The following is a 22,434-nucleotide window of genomic DNA, read 5'->3' as shown; positions in this document are numbered from 1 at the left end:
AGATCTTCGTCGCGGCACCGGTCTACGTCTCGGCACCGCTATGATCGTCGGCACCGATCAACGTCGAGACGTAGTTCTCGGCACCGCTACGGTCGACGCTCGACGTCGAGAGGCCGCTCCCGGCACCGGGCATACTCCAGGTCCTCGTCGAGGTCCAGATCCGGCTCCCGGCACCGACGAGGTCATCGGCACCGATCGCGGTCCCGGCACCGTTCGCCGGCACCGCGCAGAGATAGATCATCTCCGGACCGGTACCGTGCGGCACCGCAGCCCACGGGGGTCGTTTCATCTCTCTCGGCACCGCCATGGCCGTCAAGATCGGTGTCTCGCTCCTCGGAGGACCTGTCGAGATCGGCATACCCCCCTCAAGGGCAAGCCGAGGAACGGAACTTGGGCCATTGGCAGGAGATGGCAGAGGACCACTCTCATGGACCATCTCACTGGTCATTTTGGACCCCGTGGGCGTACCACCAGGAGCAAGGGGCTCCAATACCATCGACCTCTCGCTCGGGTCACTCGGTTAGAAGGGCCCCAGAATCCACCATCTCTCGGCCTCCGCCAGGGGGCATGGAGGCTTCCGTGTCCACGCCACCTGACACCATAGACCCGAGTACAGGTGATGCTCCGGCCCAAGAGCAGGGGGATCAGGACCCCCCCTTGGATCCAGTACCACCGGAGGCGTCTTCCTCCTCCTCTCCGGATGAGGCAGTGGCGGGCACTTCATGTACGGGTCCCCCTCCGATAGATCTTCGGGCTCACCAGGATCTCCTGCGTAGGATGGCCCGTAATATGGACCTGCAGGCGGAGGAGATAGTGGAAGTACAGGACCCTATCGTGAACATCCTCGGAGCGGATGCCCCATCGAGGGTGGCGCTACCCCTGATCCGCACGATACAAACCAATGCGGATACGATATGGCAAACTCCTGCCTCTATCCCACCCACAGCGAGAGGGGTGGAAAGGAAGTACTTTGTCCCGTCTAAGGACTACGGGTACTTGTATACCCACCCCCAACCGTGTTCACTGGTGGTGGAATCAGTGAACGCACGAGAGCGCCACGGCCAGCAGGCTGCAGCGCCTAAATCAAAAGAGGCTAAGCGGCTCGATTTGTTTGGCCGTAAGGTTTACTCAGCCGGAGGGCTGCAACTTAGAGCGGCGAACCAACAGGCGCTATTGAGCCGTTACAATTTTAACTCCTGGAACTCTATGGGGAAGTTTAAGGAGTTGATTCCCCAAGAGTCCAGGGAAGAGTTTGGAGCCATGGTAGAGGAGGGTAAGAAGGTGGCTCGGACCTCCTTGCAGGCCTCCTTGGACATAGCAGACTCAGCTGCGAGGACCCTGGCTTCGGGTATCGCTATGCGGAGGATCTCCTGGCTTCAAGTTTCGGGTTTGCCTCCGGAGCTACAGCAAACCCTACAGGATCTGCCCTTTGAGGGACGTGGATTGTTCTCGGACAAGACGGACTCTCGCCTGCAGAGCCTCAAGGACTCGAGAACAATCATGCGCTCCCTGGGGATGCATGTTGTGGGCCCTCAGCGCAGACCATTTAGGCCGCAGCCTCAGCGCTTCTACCCCCCCCCCCCGCCTCGTCAGAGACAGGACTCGACCCGGAGGCGAGGGCGAGGTGGTAGAAGAAGGTGGGCCGGCCCTCAACCCGGCCAGAACCAGGGGCCACCTAGACCACCTTCAGGCCCCAGGCAGAACTTTTGAAGGTGCGGTCGAGGACGGCGCCCCAGTCATCCCCCAGGATCCAGCCCCCTCCTTTCGGGATCGTCTCTCCCACTTCCACCGTGCTTGGTCCCTTATAACTTCGGACCGTTGGGTCCTCCGCACAGTGGAGAGGGGATACACTATCCAGTTTTCTTCTATCCCCCCCTTCCACCCCCCTTCCCCGTCCCTCTTCAGGGACCCTTCTCACGAGCAACTTCTTATACAGGAGGTTTCCACGCTCCTTGCTATGGGGGCCATAGAGGAGGTTCCAGTAGAGTTAAGGGGCAGGGGATTTTATTCCCGTTACTTCCTGATCCCCAAGTCCAAAGGAGGTCTGCGGCCCATCTTGGACTTGCGCGGACTCAACAAATTCGTAGTAAAGTTGAAGTTCCGCATGGTCTCTTTGGGGGCCATTATCCCTTCCCTCGATCCTGGAGACTGGTTCGCCGCCCTCGACATGAAAGACGCATACTTTCACATCTCAATTTACCCACCTCACAGACGCTTCCTGCGATTCGTGGTAAACATGGTGCACTACCAATTTGCAGTCCTTCCCTTCGGCCTATCCTCGGCCCCAAGAGTGTTCACGAAATGTATGGCTGTCGTGGCAGCTTACCTTCGTCGGCAAGGGATACAGGTGTTCCCGTACCTAGACGACTGGCTGGTACGCGGTCGCACCAAGGAGCAAGTTCAAGCTCACGTCCACATAATAGTGCACACATTCAACGAGTTGGGCATCCTACTCAACAAGGACAAATCCACTCTAGAACCTACCCAGAGAATAGAATTCATAGGCGCAGTTCTAGACTCCAGACGTGCACAAGCCATCCTGCCAGACAACCGATTTGGCACCATCACGAGCCTCATTCAAGGGCTCCAGGCGTTCCCAACTACCACGGTGAGGTCGTGCCTTACCCTGCTGGGTCACATGGCCTCCTGCACGTACGTAACCAGGCATGCCAGACTTCGGCTTCGCCCACTCCAGACCTGGGTGTCGTCAATATATCGACCACATCGGGACAGCCTGAACATGGTGGTCACGGTCCCGATCTCGGTCCTGACCTCCCTCACCTGGTGGCTAGATCACAATGTGGTCTGCGAGGGGATGCCATTTCACGCCCCACAACCCTCTCTGCACCTGGTCACAGACGCTTCATCTCTGGGTTGGGGCGCCCATCTCAACGAACACCATACCCAGGGCCTGTGGACTGCACCCCAGCTAGCCCTGCACATCAATGTTCGGGAACTGATGGCGGTGCGCCTGGCGTGCCAGGCATTTCTCAATCTCCTACGTGGCCGATGTGTGTTAGTTCTCATCGACAACACCACGGCCATGTTTTACATCAACAAGCAAGGAGGAGCACGTTCGTCAATTCTATGCCAAGAGGCCATTCGCCTGTGGGACTTCTGCATCGCCCACTCAATCCATCTCACGGCATCGTTCCTCCCTGGAGTCCAGAACACTCTAGCGGACCGACTCAGCAGGTCCTTCCAGACGCACGAGTGGTCTATCCGTCCGGACATCATACATTCCATCTTCCGGAGGTGGGGGTTTCCCCAGATAGACCTGTTTGCATCTCGAGACAACAGGAAGTGCCACGTGTTCTGCTCCCTGCAAGGTCGAGCTCCGGGCTCCCTCTCGGATGCGTTTCTCCTTCCCTGGAAAGACCACCTGTTTTATGCCTTCCCTCCGTTTCCTCTGGTCCACAAGGTACTGTTAAAATTGCGCAGAGACCAGGCACAGGTAATTCTGGTCGCTCCAGCGTGGCCGAGACAACATTGGTACACCACACTGTTGGAACTCTCGGTTCAGACACCGATCCCGCTTCCGTTGTGTCCGGATCTCATCTCTCAGGACCACGGCCGGCTGCGTCACCCCGACCTGCAATCACTCCACCTCACGGCGTGGCTGCTCCATGGTTCACCCAGGCAGAGCAGCAATGCTCGCACTCTGTCCAACAGATTCTGCTGAGCAGTAGGAAGCCCTCAACACGCACCACGTACCTGGCCAAGTGGAAGCGGTTCTCCTGTTGGTGCGAACAACGAGCCATGTCCCCGTTGCAGGCACCCATTCCTCTCATTTTGGAATATCTCCTCTCCCTAAAACAGCAGGGGTTGGCGATATCCTCAATTAGAGTTCACCTGGCCGCTATATCGGCCTTTCACCCAGGGGAACTCGCATCCTCGGTATTCTCTAACCCGATGGTCGTTAGATTCCTCAAGGGCTTAGACCGGATGTACCCACAACAACGTCAGCCCGTTCAGACGTGGGACCTCAACCTGGTTCTCTCCAAGCTCACAGGTCCTCCATTCGAGCCACTGGCCACCTGTTCACTTTTGTACCTATCCTGGAAGACAGCCTTCCTTGTAGCCATCACCTCAGCAAGGCGCGTTTCTGAACTCAGGGCGCTTACATCCGAGCCCCCTTATACAGTTTTCCATAAGGATAAAGTGCAGCTTCGTCCACATCCTGCCTTTCTCCCTAAGGTGGTTTCTCCTTTTCATATCAACCAGGACATCTTTCTCCCGGTCTTTCATCCCAAACCACATGCCACTCGCCAGGATCAACGTTTGCATTCCCTGGACGTACGAAGGGCCCTGGCCTTCTATATTGACCGCACAAAGCACTTTAGAAAGACGACACAACTCTTCGTTGCAGTGGCCGACCGAATGAAAGGCTCACCGGTCTCCTCACAATGCCTATCCTCCTGGATTACGTCTTGCATCCGGACTTGCTATGACCTGGCAGGTGTCTCAGCACCGCACCTCACCGCTCACTCCACGAGGGCCCAGGCTTCCTCGACGGCTTTCCTGGCACAAGTTCCGATCCAGGACATTTGTAGAGCAGCGGTTTGGTCATCAGTCCACACATTTACAGCTCACTATGCACTAGTGCAGCAGTTCAGAGACGATGCTGCTTTCGGATCAGCGGTTTTGCACACAGCAATGTCTCACTCCGACCCCACCACCTAAGTTGGGCTTGGGAGTCACCTAATGGAATGGATATGAGCAAGCACTCGAAGAAGAAAAGACGGTTACTCACCGTTGTAACTGTTGTTCTTCGAGATGTGTTGCTCATATCCATTCCAAACCCGCCCCCCGTCCCCACTGTCGGAGTAGCCGGCAAGAAGGAACTGAGGGGGCGCCGGGTCGGCTGGGGTATATATTCAGCGCCATGAAGGCGCCACTCTAGGGGGCTCCACAGCCGACCCGCCGGTGTTGCTAGGGTAGAAAATCTTCCGACGATCGTGCACGCGGCGCGCACACACCTAATGGAATGGATATGAGCAACACATCTCGAAGAACAACAGTTACAACGGTGAGTAACCGTCTTTTACAATCCTCTGGTTTCCATAGAGAGGTGCAGAGTACCATCCAAGATCTCCCCTTCAGTACTATCCACCTCCTCCACGAGAAGGCGGATGAGTCTCTCCACTCCCTCAAAGACTCAAGGATAACGCTTCATTTGCTGAGCATTTATACTCCTTCCCCTAAGAGAAAACACTATAGACATGGGTATAGAGCAAGGCCGCCTCCTCAGCTGTTTTGCCACCAACACCAGGAGCCACCACACAAGAGACTGAAAGTTTATATACCTAGGAGCCTAGCCTCTGCAGAATCCACGGCCATGTTATACTCTAATCCCCTAATGAAGATTTCTTTTGACAGGACCCATGTGCCTTTACTGATGCTGCTTCATTCCCTTCCTCTGATATTCAGAGGCCGCCTTACCCAATTTGCCAAAAAACTGGAGGGCCCTAACTACAGACAAATGGGTATTAAAGATTATTCAGGGTGGTTATCTGATTGAGCTTCTTAACCTCCTATCCACAGACCCTTTTCTCGGGCCACTTTCACAAGGAGATTCTATGACAAGAGGCAAACTTCCTTGTCCTCAGGGGAGCCATAGATAGGGTTCCACCTCAACCTCAAAGGAAGGGATTCTATTCCCTTTATTCCCCAGCAAGGTTAGGGGATAGAGGTCAGTTCTTAATTTGAGACAACTGAACAGGTTCATTCAAAAACTAAAATTCCACACGATATCCTTGGCATCAGTATTTCCCTTGTTAGAGGAGGACACGTGTTTCATGGCTCTTGACCTGAGACACACATTTGCATGTAGACATCCACCCACCCACAGGAGATTCTTCTTTGGTCAAGAACATTACTAATTCAGAGTCCTCCCCTTTGATCTAGCTGCAACACCTAACATCTTTACAAATGTTTTTTTCAGTAGTGGTAACGTGGATGAGAAGAGAGAGATTTACAGTCATCCCTTATGTTGACGACTGGCTTCTGATGGACAGTTCCTATGAGGAAGTCCAGTGGTTCTGTTCAGTCTTCTGCCTTCCCTGGGTGTCTGCGTCAATCACAGAAGATCTGTCGATCCCCACTAGGTTCATCAATTTTATAGTGGAGAGATTGGACTTGATCACAGCAAGAGCATATCTACCTCAAGAGGTTTCATGCCATGAGCACTTTCATATACAAGGTCAATCAGTTGAGGTGCTAAAGGAGCATTCAAGGAAGACAAGACCATTGAAAAGAACCTAAATGAATACTTTGTATTGGTCTTCATTGCAGAGAATGTGAGGGAAATGTCCACACTTGAGCCATTCTTTTTAGATGATAAATCTTAGGAACCTGTCCCAGATTGAGGTGTCAGTAGAGGTGGTTTTGGAACAAATTGATAAATAAAAACAGTAATAAGTAATAAGTCACCAAACCAGATAGTATTCACCCAAGAGGTCTAATGGAAATCAAATATGAAATTGCAGACTCATTAACTGGGTATGTAACCTATCACTTAAATCAGCTTCTGTATCAAATGACTGGAGGATAGCTAATATGATGCCAATTTTTAACAAAGGCTACAGAGGCATCCTGGCAATTACAGGCCAGTAAGCCTAACTTCTAGTACCAGGAAAATTGGTTGAAACTATAGTAAAGAACAGTATTATCAGACACCTAGAAGAGCACTATTTGTTGGTGAAGAGTCAACACAGATTTTGTAAAGGGAAATCATACCTCACCAATCTATTTGAATTCTTTGAGGGGGTCAACAAACATGTGGATTAGAGTGATCCAGTGAATATAGTGGACTTGGACTTTTAGAAAACTTTAAAAGCCTTTACAGGGCTATCAGTCCTAAGATGAGAGGCAAAGTCCTCTCATGGATCAGTAATTAGTTCAAAGACAGGAAACAAAGCATAGAAATAAATGGTTAGTTTTCAGAATGGAGAGTGGTGTAAATAGCACTCTTGCCTAAGGATCTGTATTGGGACCAGTGCTGTTCAGCATATCCATAAATGATCTGAAAAGGGGGTAAATAATGAAGTGGCAAAATTTGCAAACGATACAAAATTACTAAAAATAGTTGAGTCCAAGGCAGACTGTGACAAGTTAAGGGATCTCACAAACCTTGGTGACTGGGTAATGACAAATGAAATTCAGTGTTGGTAGATGCAAAGTAATGCACATTGAAAAACATAATTCCAACTATATATATAAAATGATGGTATTTAAATTGGCTTTTACGACTCAAGAAAGATCTCGGAGTCATTGTGGATAGTTCTCTGAAAATATCTGCTTAATGTGCAGCAGGCAGTCAAAAAAGCTAACCATGTTAGGAACTATTAGGAAAGGGATAGATAAGATAATAAACAGCATACTACTGCTATATAAATCCGCACCTTGAATACTGTTGTTGCCTCATCTCAGAAAAGATGTTAGAAATTGAAAAGGTACAGAGAAGGGCAACAAAAATGATTAAGACTATGGAACAGCTTCCGTATGAGGAGAGATTAAAAAGATTTGGGACTATCAGCTAGGAAAAGAGAGAATTGCGGGGGGGATATGATAGAAGTCTATAAAATCATGAATTGTGTGAAGAAAGTGAATACAGAAGTGTTATTTATCCCTTCACATAACAAAAGAAATAAATGTTTCCCAATGAAATTAATAGGCAGCAAGTTTCAGACAAAGAAAAGGAAGTACTTCTTCACACAGCACTCAGTCAATCCGTGGGATTGTTGCCAGGAGATGAGATGCCAGGTGAAAGCCAAAACTATAACAGGGTTCAAAAAAGAATTAGATGAGTTCTTGGAGGATAGGTTCATTAATGGCTATTAGCCAAGATAGGTAGGGATGCAATCCTATGTTCTGGGCATCCATACGCTTCTTATTGCTAGGTGCTGGGACTGGATGACAGGATGGCTCACTTGATAATTGCTCTGTTCTGTTCATTCCCTCTGAAGCATCTGGCATTGGCCACTGTTGGAAGACAGGATAGTGGGCTGGATGGACCATTGATCTGCCTCAGTATGGCTATTCTTAGGTTCGCTATCAGACACAGGACATTCATCAGAACTTGCCTTTCCCTACTCTGCCATGTGGCCTCATGCGCACACTTGATGCTGTTCTCCAGGCTTCTGCTTCACTGCCAACAGGCCTGGCTTCTCTCCGTGTACTCAGTAGAGAAGGGCAATATAAATGGTAATGTGACAATTCTGCCCAAAGTTTTAGACACACTCATCTGGTGAACAACACCGGAGAACATTTGTGTGGGGATTCCTTTCCTCAATTTGACTCCCAAGGCAACCATCATTACGGATGCTACCCTCTTGAATTGGGGTGATCACGTGGGCTATCATATGGCACAAGACATGGACTCTACAAAAGTCCAGAATGCATATCAATTTACTAGAACTCCAGGTGGTCCATCAAGTCTGTGATACCTTCCTCCCACTCATCCAGTCCAGACGTGCAAACAGTGTCGGACAATGTGACAACAGTATTTTATATAAATAAGCAAGGGGAAGCAAGATTTGTCCCTCTCTGTGCAGAGAGAGGCAGTGGCCCTCTGTAGTTGGTCCATCAATCATAGCATAACCTTGCCAGCAGCATATTTACCAGTCATGCAAAACTCCATAGCAGACTGCCTGAATAGACATTTTTCCACAAATCACAAATGGGAGAGTCACAGCTTGGTTCTTGATGATAACTTTGCCCAGTGGGGAACACCGGCCTGGGATCTTTTTGCCTCACGGGAGAACAGGAACCTTCCTTGGTACTGCTCCAGAGCAGCCCTGGGTAAAGGCTTGATGGGAGATGCCCTATTGGTGGCATGGTAAGGTCATTGGGGTCATCCTCATCCATCTGTCCGAACCCATTGATACCAAAAGTTCTAAGGAAGATTCACTTATCCTGTCACAGCTAGATTTCTAAAGGGGATTCTTGGATCCTTTCCACCATTGGTGAAGTTCGTACCTCAATGGACCTCAATTTTGTTTTATTGTCGCACACTAACTTCTCCCTCCCTCCCGACCCCCGTCCTTTGAGCTTCTAGCCACATGTGCAATGGCCCATCTGTCCATGAAGGTGGCCTTTCTATAGCCATAACATCAGCCAGAAGAGTCGGTGAACTGGGAGCACTGTGGCAGACCCACCACATACTTCCTTGTTTAAAGAAAAGATCTCATTACAACTCCGCTCTAGATTTGTTCCCAAAGTAGTTTCCAAGTTTCACATGAGCCAGGAAATCCACTTATCAGTATTTTTTCCAAAATTGCATGCCTCAGATGGAGAGAGACAGCTGCATTCTTTAGATGTCTGAAGGGCTTTGGGCTTTTATCTTCAAAGAAAAAAGGATGTTGGAAAAACACCTGAACTATTTGTTTCCATAGCAGAGCGATCAAGGGATCAAGCTATATTGGTGCAGACACTTTCAAAATGGATCTTGGGTTGTTTGTATTACCCTTTGTTATCAACTAGCTAATATCCCCCTTTGGAGAGGGTGTGAGTGCTCATTCCGCTAGCAGGGGTGCTAGAACAATTCGTATAGTGGGGGTACTGAGAGCCATTGAACCAAACTGTAAACCCTGTATATGATGGAAACCACTTCAAGCTGGGGGTGCAGCAGCACCCCTAGTTCAGGCACCTGTGTCCACTAGAGGGCAAGCTACTTCGGCTGCGTCACTGAGAGACGTATCCATCCCAGGGATATCTAGGGCAGTTATGTGGAACTATTTGCATACCTTAATGAGATTATGCTCTGGTCCAGTTGTCAACTGCAGTTATTGCTGTGAGGACAGTAGTACTACAGTCAGCTATCACTGTTGCATCCTTGCCCCAACCCCCATCTGACTACTGCTTGTTAATCACCCTTGTGTGGAAAACACATAGGGACTATCACTCAAAGAAGAAATGGAGGTTACTTACCTGTAACGGGAGTTCTTTGAGATGTGTGGTCCCGGTCTGTATTCACTTCCCGTCCTCCGTCCCCTCTGCAGCAGATTGTTTGAACTGTGGTAAAAATGGGAAACTGGAGAGGTGTCTGCCTGCACCACTTTTTATGCTCTCTGTTCAGAGCAGGAGGAGAGCTATGGCACATGTGCAGCCAATGGATGCTGTTCGCAAAAAAAATTCTGGACTCAGGCACGTGTATCATCGTACATGTGGAATGCAGATAGGGACTACACATTTTGAAGAATCTTCAGTTACAGGTAGGTAACCTATATGTTTACTTGCCTACGTAATACAAATACAGTACTATTACTTAAGCTGTACAAAAGCTGAATGAAGCTTACAATTATGCTCATAAAGCAGGGTGTTGCAACAGATGTATCTGTGTAGGTTTCTTCTAATGAACTTTTTAACTTTATTTTTTAAGAATATGAAAGAATCTTCTTTTTACTGAAGCACGTACAAGGCAGTTTACAAACACGACTGATATTTTTACAGAATGTTATTAAAGAAGCCTCAAGGTATGTAGCTACCTACAAATCTTGTAAAATTATACTAATGTACTGTATGTAGTCAGAGGTATGTCCATAGCTACTATATATATCTGCTTGAGACCCACACATTTGTAAGTATCGTTCACATTGTGATTAACTTATCCTAAAAATTAACCACACAAATGCTTCAAATTACAGGCAAAAGGCCCTGGGAGGAAATCTGTTCTGTTCTAGTTCATCATGATCTATGTAGTTCTTGGTTTTTTCCCCCACAAGCCCTTATACTTCTACAAACTCAGTTCTTTGCTGCTGCTTTTCAATTGAATGTCTTGGAAATGACTGAAGGTGGTAAAAGCAGGAAATAGATAAATCCACATAAATTTAGCAAGCTGGGGTGTCACTGTCCAGTGCACTAGCTTGCTGCATGCTAACTGGCCATGTGGACCCTGCTACTTGCACACTAAAATTTCTGTAGTGTGCCTTGACCTACTGCTGTTTGAAAAGGTTCCATAGTATACAGTATATGGGGTTGCAAAACTGTATGGAGGGCTGGGTAGGGAAGGCTGTGCCTCCCCAAACTGCCTGGCCCCCACCCTCTCTCCGCCCCCTCCTACTTCCCGCTCCCTGACTGCCCCCCTCAGAACCTCAGAACCATCCAGCCCTCCCTGCTCCTTGTCCCCTAACCGCCCCCCCAAAACCCCACCCCCTATCCCTGTCCCCTAACCGCCCCCTCCAGGACCCCTATTCACACCCCAACCCCCTGACAGGCCCCCTGGGACTCCCATACTTATCCAACTGCCCTTGTTCCCCATCCCCTGACTGGCACCTCCCCCCCCCCCCCCCCAACCTCTGCCCCATCCAACTGCTCCCTGTCCCCTGACTGCCCTTCAGGACTCCCCGCCCCTTATCCAACCCCCCGGCCCCCTTACCATGCCACTCAGAGCAGCATGTCTGGCACCTGTGCTGCCCGCCCAGAGCTAGACATGCTGCCACTCTGCTCGGCAGGAGCGCGCTGCTCCGCTGCCCGGAGTGCTGCCCGCGCGGCAGCATGGCTGCGGGGGTGGGAGGACAGCAGGGTTGGGGCCGGGGGCTAGCCTCCTTGGCCGGGAGCTCAGGGCCAGGCAGGATGGTCCCACGGGCCGTAGTTTACCCACCTCTGATATACAGTATCAGTGTCCGCACAGCCAGTTACCGTATGGCAACCTAGTGCATTGTAGATTTATATCCTGGCTTGCTGAGCAGTAAGTCTTTGTAGATAAACCCTACATGGACAAGAATGGTGTAAAATGGGGGAGAATCAGTTCTATTCCACAATGTGGAGTTTTGCACTGCTGAAGGATGAATTTGAGTGTGCTTCCCATTTCAAAGAGTTGTGTATTATAACAATGGTTCTCAATCAGGGGCCTTCATCAGTTCATCTAGATATTTGCCTAGTTTTACAACAGGCTACATAAGAAACATTAGCAAAGTCAGTACAAACTAAAATTTTATACAGACAATGACTTGTTTACACTGCTCTATATGCTGAAATGTAAGTACAATATTAATATTCCAATAGATTTAATTTATAATTCTATGGTAGAAATGAAAGTCAGCAATTTTTCAATAACTGTGTTGTGACACTTTTGTATTTTTATGTCTGTGTAAGCAAGTATGTAGTTTTTAAGTGAGGTGTAACTTGGGGATATGCAAGACAAATCAGACTCCTGAAAGGGGTACAGTAGTCTGGAAAGGTTGAGAGACACTATATTATAAAGACTGTGGGCCAGATTGTCAGATGACAAAACTCAACATAAACTGGATGCTCGGGATCTGGCCTTATATACTTTGATATGGGAGCATCATTCATCTTGCTCCAGAAAGATGTCTTCCTACTCCTCATGTTGACTTTCTCCAGAAGGAGCTAAATCCACACTTCCTTAGTCAGAGGTTAGATAGATTTAGTGGGTAGTGGGCAAAATCTTGGTCCTTGTGCATATTATAGATAGGGTGTCTGTCTCTATAACCATGGGAACAGTTCATGGAGCACCTGCATAGCCCCTCTAGCCTCCATGCCTTGCTATGCCACTCATATGCAATGCCACCCATTCTCAAATCCCCCTTCAGAGGTGTGCTCCAGCTTGTAAGGTGTATGGAGGCCTGCGCATAGTGTTTGCTTTCTTACTTTCCCAGCACAGTGAAATTATGCCAGTTCTGTTGGTGTTGGGATCTCTTGCAGCCCTTAGTTGGGCTTGATGAGTTGTCCATTCAGAATTAGTGTCTTCAAGATGTTGCATAGTTTTTCTCCTCATTCATCACTAGTTGGGTTAACACTCCCAATCAACAGAATTCGGAGGCAGTGACCCGTGTTGCTGGAGCCTTCAGCAACAAGCACTGCCCTTTAGTTCAAGACACCAGTTTTTCTGCCTTTGATGGTATAACAAATTGGCAGTTCAGCGTCTCTTGACTATTTTATTCTTTCATTTTTGTGCAGTAATGTCTATATTCTTCCTTCATTTTCCTCCTCCCCTGGATCTGTTTTTTGGCAGCCTGATAGTTTCAATCACCTGGTTCTGTCAATGCAGCATTTCCTCTCTGGGACTCCTCTTTCCGTCCCTCACCCCTTCTTCCCCCTATATATGGCAGAGCTATCCGGCCAACACTGGGCTAAATCTAAGCAGTGTTTTCAATCTGAGGCAGCATTTACAGGCTCTATAGAGGGTGAATTATGCCCTGCCTGTTCACAGCCACATGACCCTTGCAGTGCTAGGGCACAGGGTTCGGAGTTGGACCGGCATGCCTGGTCCTCTCCTCTGCCCTGAGGAGCCATGAATCCAGTGCAGAAAAGCCTGTTCAGGAACTCCTGAGCATTTTTTTGAGGGAGTCTAAGGACACACTTTGGCTCCCTGAAGGGCAAATCCTGCAACAGTCCCAGGTCAGTGGGTACAAACCCCTGAAAGGATCCAAAGTCCCCCTAGATACTGAAGTGGGTCCGGAGCTTCCTGACAAAAGAGCTTCTGCACAGCTCCCCTTCCTCCCACTGTGAACCAGGAGATTTGTATGATGCTATGGAGTAAGTCTCTCAAACTTTAGATCTCTGGGTCCCAAAAAGGCAAAAGCAGATACACCTCTACCTCGATATAACGCTGTCCTCGGGAGCCAAAACATCCTACCACGTTATAGGTGAAACCGCGTTATATCGAACTTGCTTTGATCCACCGGCGTGCGCAGCCCCGCCCCCCCCGGAGCACTGCTTTACCGCGTTATATTCGAATTCATGCTATATCGGGTCGCGTTATATCGGGGTAGAGGTGTATTACCTTTGCAAGGCAGCAGTTAGTATTAACAAGTGGGATGAAAATCAGGGCTAGACCCCTTCTCCTTTTCCTTCTTGCCCTGAAGGAGTGTTTTGGGGGGCTTTTCTCACAAAAGATTTCTCAATGCTCATATTCAGCTCACTAGCCCCCCTCCCCCACTCAGAAGCATGTAGAGAAGCCTGTTACTGCTGTGCCTGTGAAGCCTTCCCTGAGGCTGCAGTGTAATGGAAATTGTACCTGTTTGGCTTTCAGCCCAGGGCCCCTTGCTCTGCCAGGAAAAGGGGCTTGGATTTCAGGCATCAGCAGAATGGGAGTTGTGCCTTCTGCTCATCAGCCAGGAACAGAGGCGCAGAGTCTAAGAGGCAGGAATGGGTCTCTCTCTACTCCTCCCCTGTTTCACAGGCTGGCTCCACATTAAAGTGTAAGGGACATTTCAGGCTGACTGACCAGACCAGAGCCATATGAGGATTCCACTCTCCATGAAGCTGTAAATGAGAAATCTCCTCCAGTGTTCAAAACAACTCCTAATTTACAGAACAAAATTGTATTAGGTCGCTCCTTGGGTACTAGCCAGAGTGGAGAAGCAAGCAGGCAACCTTTCAGGCTTCTAGGGACCTCTAACAAGTTACTTTCACAATTAAATTAAGGTATTTGTACCAATACCCTTCCTCGGAGTGATCCTCAGGCCAGGATGAATAGCATGCTACCTCCCTCTGTGAATAACATGAGCAAATACTACACGTGTGCCATCAAACACCACCCACACCAAAAAACAAAAAGCCTGCAGGACTTTGCAGGACAGGATGCCAGTTGCTTGCAAGGAACTCATTAATAAAATATATTCCATTTCATGCATTATTAGATGCACAGTTTCCCATGGAAGCCTCTTTTGGGACATCTTAAGATCTGAATGAGGACTTCTGATTAAATCCAGATGTTAAACTGAACTGTGTAAAAACAAATTTCCAAAGCTTGGTGCAGAAGTAGCTCCATCAGTTAGACAGTCATGCTTTCAGAAGGGGACTTTCTTCCAAAAGACACTGAACAATAATTTCAAACTCTCAGCTATATCCATTCAGACCAAAAAATCTTCAGATATTTTAGTAAGGGAAGCCTACTAGGTGGCATGCAAATGCTACATCATCTAGGGGTATTATTTTTGCCTGGAGTGAAACATCTCTGGTTTTGTCTTGGTCAAACCCCAATGTGATGTGAGAAGCGCACTGGTTTCTAATGTGGTAGTTACAAGGAAGCTGTGACACATGTGAATAGCAATCAGTCATCCTAAACAGATACTTGCAGGGGAGCAGCTGTTTGGAGAAACAGAGGAATTAGTTGCTGGGAATGCAGAGAATCCTCAACCCTCACTTCATAGCTAGCATAGCAATATGTTTGTTGCTATCAACACAAACACTGTCCAGGAAAGGACTATTTCCCCAGCAGAGCAAAAATTCTGAAGGAGAAGTTCTTCGAGTGCTTTTTCACATCCATTCCACATTAGGTGCGTGCGCTGCGTGCACGGAAGTCGGAAACTTTCCCTTAGCGGTACCCGTCGGGCTGGTGGGGCCCCCGCCTGAGTGGCACCACTGCGCCATGCATATATACCCCCCGCTGGCCCGACCCTTCCAGTTCCTTCTTACCATCCATGGCGACGTTGGAACAACCTCTTGCTCTCGTATGAAAAGCAATCCCTTAGCTTTAGAGTACCTAGCTACTATCAGTTCGTTAGCATTCTATTGTTGTGGACACTTAATAGATTAGGTGCTTGGAGGCTTCCAGCACCCGCCACGGGGCATGTCGCAGGCCCAGCGGTTTCAGGCTTGCGCCACATGCCGCAAGCCCATGCCGGTTAGTGATCCCCACGACACCTGTCTACGTTGCCTGGTGGAAGCACACTAAACAGAGGTGTAAGAATTGCAAGGCATTTAAGCCTAGAACAAAGAAAGAGAGAGACTTTTGCTTGAAGCAGTTGTTGATGAAGGCAGCACTGCAGCCATTGGGCCTGGAGCGCCCGACGCCGACTCCAGCCTCCTCGGTGCGGAGTGCCCCGGAGTCGTCAAGAGACCCGGTGCTGGATAAGCCCCGCAAGCCGTCGGCCACGGCACCGCTCATCCTCCCCGGTGCGGCCCAAGGCCAAACCAAAAGAAGAGTGTGAACATTGGGCCCGGGCACCGGAAAGAGCGGGATGGACATTGTGCCGGCACCGATGGTACCGGTGCCACAAGTCCCACTGAGTCCATCCTAAGTGAACTCAGTGAAGATGACTGGCTCAAGGGAGTAATAGATCAGCCCTCCACGCCTGACACCTTTGAGGCGGCGAAGGATCTCATCAGGTGGTCGGTGGTGAGCCCCCACCCGATCAGGGAGAAGCCTCTGGCACCCGGGCCCACAGTGCCGTCGAGGGGAAAGCTGGCAATGGTGTACTGTTCGAGGACACATTCCCAGCATTGGTCCCGGTCAAGCATCAAGTCTGTGGACTCTGTTACCCCTGACACCAAAGGAAGCCTCGTTACCGGAGACGAGTCAGCGCACGGGGTTAGCGCAAGGGCCCCGATGCTCTCCGGCACTCTCCAGAGACTGGCACCAGGAGAAGGCAAGCTGACCATCGCCGAAGGCTTCTAGAAGTCACCGGTCCAGGTCTCGGGAGCACCGATACTGATCCCGGTCCCGATCAGCAAGAAGCTGCTCGTCCGCCTCCCGCCAGCACTGGTCGACAGCACCCCCATGGCCTTTGCGCTTGGCGTCGCCGGAGTCCATCGCCAACTCGGGACGATACAGTTACCCGCACCGGACAGCAGAGAATACTGGGCTGGGTGGCAACCCTAGTGGGGACTGCTGGGACACACTGGCCCTTCTGGACCCCTCGGGCCTACCACCAGCGGCAAGGGGCTCCCTCCAGGGCCAGCTACTCGGTGCACCGGTCTCGGTGCCTGCACTGACACTCTTCCATGCAGGAAGCTACAGTGTCCAGACCACCTGCACCGTCGCCGAGGGAGAGACCGGAGAAACCGGCACCGAGTCTGGTGGGACTCCAAGGTCAGCTGTCCGGGCCCGAGCTGGAAGCCCCTCCTTCGGGGGGAGGGGTACCAAGGGGACCAGCAGGAGGAAGCGGAGCAGCTGCTGACCTCCTCGTCATCCTCAGATGAGGCTGTGGCAGGCACAGCAGTATCAGGACCACCGCCGATAGACCACAGAGCCCACCAAGAGCTGCTGCGTAAGGTTGCTCATAACTTGGGGTTACAGGCCGAGGAGACAGTTGAGCAGGAGGACCCCATGGTGGACATCCTGAGCCCAGAGGGTCCATCCAGAATAGCTTCTGCTCATTAAGACCATACAGTGGTACTGTAAGACTATATGGCAGACCCCGGCCTCCAGCACCAAAGGTGTGGAACACAAGTACTTCGCTCTGTCAAAGGGGTACGATTTCTTGTTTTGCCACCCAAGCCCGTGTTCCCTGGTAGTCTCGGTGGTAAACAAGAAAGAGTGCCATGGGCAGCAGGCCTTGACCCCTAAGGCCAAGGAAACGAAGTGCCTGGACCTGTTTGGCAGGAAGGTGTATTCCTCAGGGGGCCTCCAGTTGAGGATTACTAACCAACAGGCCATCCTCAACAGACATAACTTCAACTCTGGATGGCAGTGGGGAAGTTTAAGGACAACTTCCCGCAGGGTTCCCAACAGGAGTTTACGGCTCTGGTGGACGAAGGAAAGGCCATAGCGAAGACCTCTCTCCAGGCGTCCTTGGATTCGGCGGATGCGGCGGCCAGGACAATCGCGTCTGGCATGGTCATGCAATGCTTGGTGTGGCTACGGGGACTCAAGTCTGCTGCCTGAGGTCCAGAACTCACTCCAGGACCTCCCCTTCGAGGGGTCCGGGCTCTTTTCGGATCAGATGGACGCAAAGCTGCATAGCCTCGAGGACTCGAGGGCCACACTCAAGTCGCTGGGTATGCACACCCCGGCGACCCAAAGAAAGCCCTTCAAGCCATAGCCTCCTCCTCAGAGTCACTACCAACCTCGTCCTAGGCAGGAGCCCTACCGCAGGCGAAATGGGGATAATAGGAGGCGGGGTAATAGCTCCAATAGGCCGGGCCAGAGCAAAGGCCAGCATAAGTCTCAGCCCGGCCCTAAACCAGGCTTTTGAAGATGCGCTCGAGGACAGCATACCAGACCAATCACCGGATCCATCCCCTTGTTTTCTGAATCGCCTGTCCCGTTTCTTCCATGCGTGGTCCAGCATTACGCCGGACCGTTGGGTGTTACGCACAGTGCAAGGCGGTTACATGCTGTAGTTCTCCTCCCTGTCTACCCACCACCCCTCTTCCCCGTCCCTTTTCAGGGACCCTTCTCATGAGCACCTCTTGGAAGAGGAGGTTCGCACGCTCCTAGAGGCGGCGGCGGTAGAGTTGGTACCGAAGGACCTAAGAGGGAAAGGGTTCTATTCCCGCTACTTCCTCATTCCCAAGGCCAGAGGAGGCCTTCAACCCATTCTGGACCTGGGTGGGCTCAACAAATTCCTGGTCAAGGCCCGGTTCCGTCTGGTCTCTCTGGGCACCATCATCCCTTCCCTGGATCCGGGGGACTGGTAAGCTGCCCTCGACATGAAGGACGCGTACTTTCATATCGCCATCCACCCGGCGCATTGCGCTTCACTGTGAACCAAGAACATTACCAGTTAATGGTTCTCCCATTTGGCCTAGCTGCGGCCCTACGGCTGTTCACAAAATGCATGGCGGTAGTGGCGGCCTTCCTAGGGAGGCAGAGGGTCAGAGTTTACCCGTACCTCGATGACTGGCTCCTGGCAGGCCAGTCTGAAGAGGTTTGGTCCCACGTGCAAGTGGCCCTGAGACTATTCTGCATGCTGGGGTTCCTGGTCAACATCCCTAAGTCCACCCTCATTCCAACACAGAGAGTGGAATTCATAGGGGCGGTCCTAGATGCGGTACAGGCAGAGGCGAGCGTCCCAGTATCATGATTCCTGGCCATCCAGCAAGCAGTGAACTCCCTGTGCCAGTTTCCCCCTACAACAGCCAGATGCTGCCTGAGGCTGCTGGGCCATATGGCAGCATGCACGCATGTGGTCAAGCATGCCAGACTGAAACTCAGAACGCTGCAGGCCTGGCTCGCCCATGTATATTGCCCAGGCAGGGACCCCCTGGGCTTGGTAGTGACTGCCCCGAGGGACGTATTAGACTCCCTGCGGTGGTGGCTGTCCCAGACTGTGGTTTGCGAAGGCATCCCCTTTGCTGCACAACAGCCGGACCTGACGCTTGTGACGGATGCATCAGACCTCGGATGGGGTGCTCACCTAGGGGACCTCAAGACTCAGGGCTTGTGGTCGGGAGAAGAGCAGTCACTCCATATCAGGGTGGTTCGTTTAGCCTGCCAGACCTTTCATGCCTCTTTGAGTGGTCACAGTGACACAGTTCTGCCGGACAATACGACTGCCATGTTTTACATAAACAAGCAGGGCGGAGCCCGTTCCTCGCTGCTCTGCCACAAGGCTCTCCTCCTCTGGGACTTTTGCATAGCCCACGCCATTCATCTCGAGGCGTTGCATCTCCTGGGGGTACGGAACGAACTAGCGGACCACCTCAGCAGGTCATACCACATGCATGAGTGGATGCTCAGAGCGGATGTCGTGTATTCGCTCTTCCGCAAGTGGGGGTTTCCCCGGGTAGACCTGTTTGCCACTGGGGCAACGCCCAGTGCCCGCAGTTCTGCTCGTTCCAGGGTCGCAGCCCGGGCTCAGTAACAGATGCTTTCATGATCACGTGGGGAGGGGAATTGAAATACACCTTCCCCCCCGCTTCCTCTAGTGCACAAGGTCCTGCTCAAGGTGCGCAGGGACGGGGCAGCAATCATCCTCATCGCCCCGGCCTGGCCCTGCCAGCACTGGTTCACCACGCTCCTGGAGCTGTCGGTGGAAGCCCTGGTAACTCTGCCCCTACACCAGGACCTCATCATGCAGGATGGAGGGCGCCACTCCACCCCGACCTTCAATCACTGCATGTAATGGCGTGGAAGCTCTGTGGCTGAACGCTTTGGAGAGCCAGTTCTCCCTCCCTCTGCAGCAGGTTCTACTTGGTAGTAGGAAGCCCTCTACCAGGACGACTTACCTGGCCAAGTGGAAGAGGTTCTTGTGCTGGTGTGGGCCTCAACAGGTTCAGCCACACCAGGATCTAGTGCCTACCGTTCTAGAGTACCTACTGCACCTCAAGCAGTAGGGGCTGGCCCCGTCCTCTATCAGGGTGCATCTGGCAGCCATCTCCACCTTCCACCTGGGTTTTTCAGGGGGCTTGGTGTTTTCCCACCCAATGGTGGGGCAGTTATTTAAGATGCCCCCCAGTCCCTGCATGGAATCTCAACTTAGTCCTTTCTAAACTCATGGGGCCCCCGTTCGAGCCCCTTGCTACCTGCTCCCTCCTCACCTTTCCTGAAAGGTGGCATTCCTGGTGGCCATAACCTCAGCCAGAAGGGTATCAGAGCTGAGGGCACTCACCTCGGAGCCACCATATACGGTATTTCATAAAGACAAGGTGCAGCTCCGTCCACACCTCAAGTTCCTCCCAAAGGTGGTCTCACAATTCCATCTAGGCCAGGACATTTGTCTGCCGGTGTTTTTTCCCAAACCCCATGCGGACCTGAGTCACCGCAGCCTGCACATCCTGGATGTCTGTCGAGCGTTGGCGTTATACTTAGCGCGCACTAAGCCCTTTCGTAAATCCACGCAGCTGTTCATGGCTGTGGCGGAAAGGATGAGAGGCCTCCCGGTGTCAGCGCAGCAAATCTCCTCCTGGATTACAGACTGCATTTGGGCGTGTTATGACCTCGCAGGTGTTCTGGCCCTGACGGTCACAGCCCACTAGACCAGGGCGCAAGCAGCTTCAGCGGCTTTCCTTGCACAGGTCCCGATCCAGGAGATATGCAGAGCAGCCACCTGGTCGTCGGTGCATACCTTTACGACCCACTACGCGGTCAACCAGCAGGCCCGAGAGGACGCAGTGGTTGGCTGTGCGGTCCTCCGATCAATTGTTCCGTGACTCCTACCCTCCTCCGAAGGTAAGCTTGTGATTCACCTAATGTGGAATGGACGTGAACAAGCAATCGAAGAAAAAACGGTTACCTACCTTTTCATAACTGTTGTTCTTCGAGATGTGGTGTTCATGTCCATTCCACCACCCGCCCTCCTACCCCTTTGTCGGAGTCGCCGGCAAGAAGGAACTGGAGGGGATCGGGCCAGCAGGGGTATATATGCACAGCGCAGTGGCGCCGCTCAGTTGGGGGCCCCGATGGGTACCGCTAAGGGGAAAGTTTCCGACGCACGCGCACACCTAATGTGGAATGGATGTGAACAACACATCTCGAAGAATAACAGTTACAAAAAGGTAGGTAGGTAACCGTTTTTTTCCAAGGATAGATTGGTAGAATATCCTCCAAACTAACAAAATCCTTAGCATGACAAAGAGCATATGTGTACAAGAATTCACAATTCCTGTACAAGACTCTTCCTTCTGATCCACCCTCTGCATCCAGAGTCTTAAGAAATGACTGTTGGAAGGCACAGGAAGGCACAGGTTGTAGGTTATTATATCAGTCACTTCCTGGCAGTGGTCATCCATAGCTAGTTATCTCCAAAGGTTAGGGTTTCTGGTGCCACGCATTGGCTTCAGCCCCTTAATAGGTTATCCAAAATGTGCCTGCAGAATTTCCTTTAGAGGACAAGGAACTGCACATCTGATACAATGCGAAATTAAGTGTCATTCTCAGATCACATCTGAATGTCCCTTTGTGGGCAAGTAAGTACAAACATTGCTGAAAGTCAACCCAATTTTCACTCTAGACCCTTGAACACTCACTGTGGAAGCAAGCCTATCAGGTAGGGAGCATACTTGAAAGATACATTTTCCAAAATTTTAGAGTATACATCCTTTTTAGCTCCCTTTTATAGCTCTGAGTGGTGTGTTTGAACCAACCCCTGCCCTAAATGTGGCCATACTGGACTGGACCAATGTCCTGTATGACAGTGGCCAGTGCCACTTCAGAAGAAGGTACAAGAAAACCATGTAGCAGGCAATTTATTGTGGTTACTGGAGAAGTCTGTTGCTTCCCATTGGAGGTTGGCTCATGATTGAGGTATGAATGTTTATATCGCTTTCAAAACCAGGAAGTAATCAAAGGACAAACTTCTCCAGGCCAGTGGAAATAACGTCCTGGACAGAGAAGAATGTTACCTTTCAAGACAGTTAACATAAAGGCCACAGGAAAGGGGAGAATTGAAATCCTCTTCCTCTGCTAGCCCAGAAGGCACTTTAGACTTGCAAGGTACCAAGAAACCCGCGCTGCACATGTAGTAAGGACTAGACCTCCTCTTGAATCATGGACTCCTTTGTCTGGACTAGGAACAGCTACATTTAACTACCTGGCTATTGGAAGAGAAATGTAGTGTAGTATGGATTCTCCATTAGCTTCTTGATACATTTTGGTATCTAGACAGAACACAGGAAAATTTCATTCATTGATCTGGTCAAACTTAGGTTTCTGGTGCAAGAGGGAACAAAGCACTGGAGGGCAGGAACTGCTGCTTTGTTTGCACATGGCCCAGCACAATGGGGCTCTGGCCTCTCTTCTATACAAGAACTCCATCATGGTTGACATGAGGAAAAGGTTATTCTTATTGCTCCAGACACCTT

At 50.8% G+C, this 22,434-nt stretch overlaps 1 protein-coding gene across 4 annotated transcripts in view; it reads left to right on the top strand.

The window, feature by feature from the left end:
- The window catches only part of INTS6 (integrator complex subunit 6), a 95,376-nt gene that overhangs the window by 65,931 nt on the left and 7,011 nt on the right, over positions 1-22,434 (top strand). For 3 of the 4 annotated variants that reach the window (XM_054015146.1, XM_054015144.1, XM_054015149.1), the window contains one exon: positions 10,382-10,475. In XM_054015146.1, the coding sequence (XP_053871121.1) occupies positions 10,382-10,475 (94 nt within the window). Of the gene's footprint in view, positions 1-10,078; positions 10,215-10,381; positions 10,476-22,434 lie in introns of those variants that run through there. The other variant, XM_054015145.1, reaches the window with a different exon arrangement.

This window comes from Malaclemys terrapin, chromosome 1 (genome assembly GCF_027887155.1).
Source record: "Malaclemys terrapin pileata isolate rMalTer1 chromosome 1, rMalTer1.hap1, whole genome shotgun sequence".
In the NCBI taxonomy this organism is placed as follows: domain Eukaryota; kingdom Metazoa; phylum Chordata; order Testudines; family Emydidae; genus Malaclemys; species Malaclemys terrapin.
The sequence above is the reverse complement of the archived record's forward strand: the minus strand, read 5'-3'. Positions and strand labels throughout refer to the sequence as shown.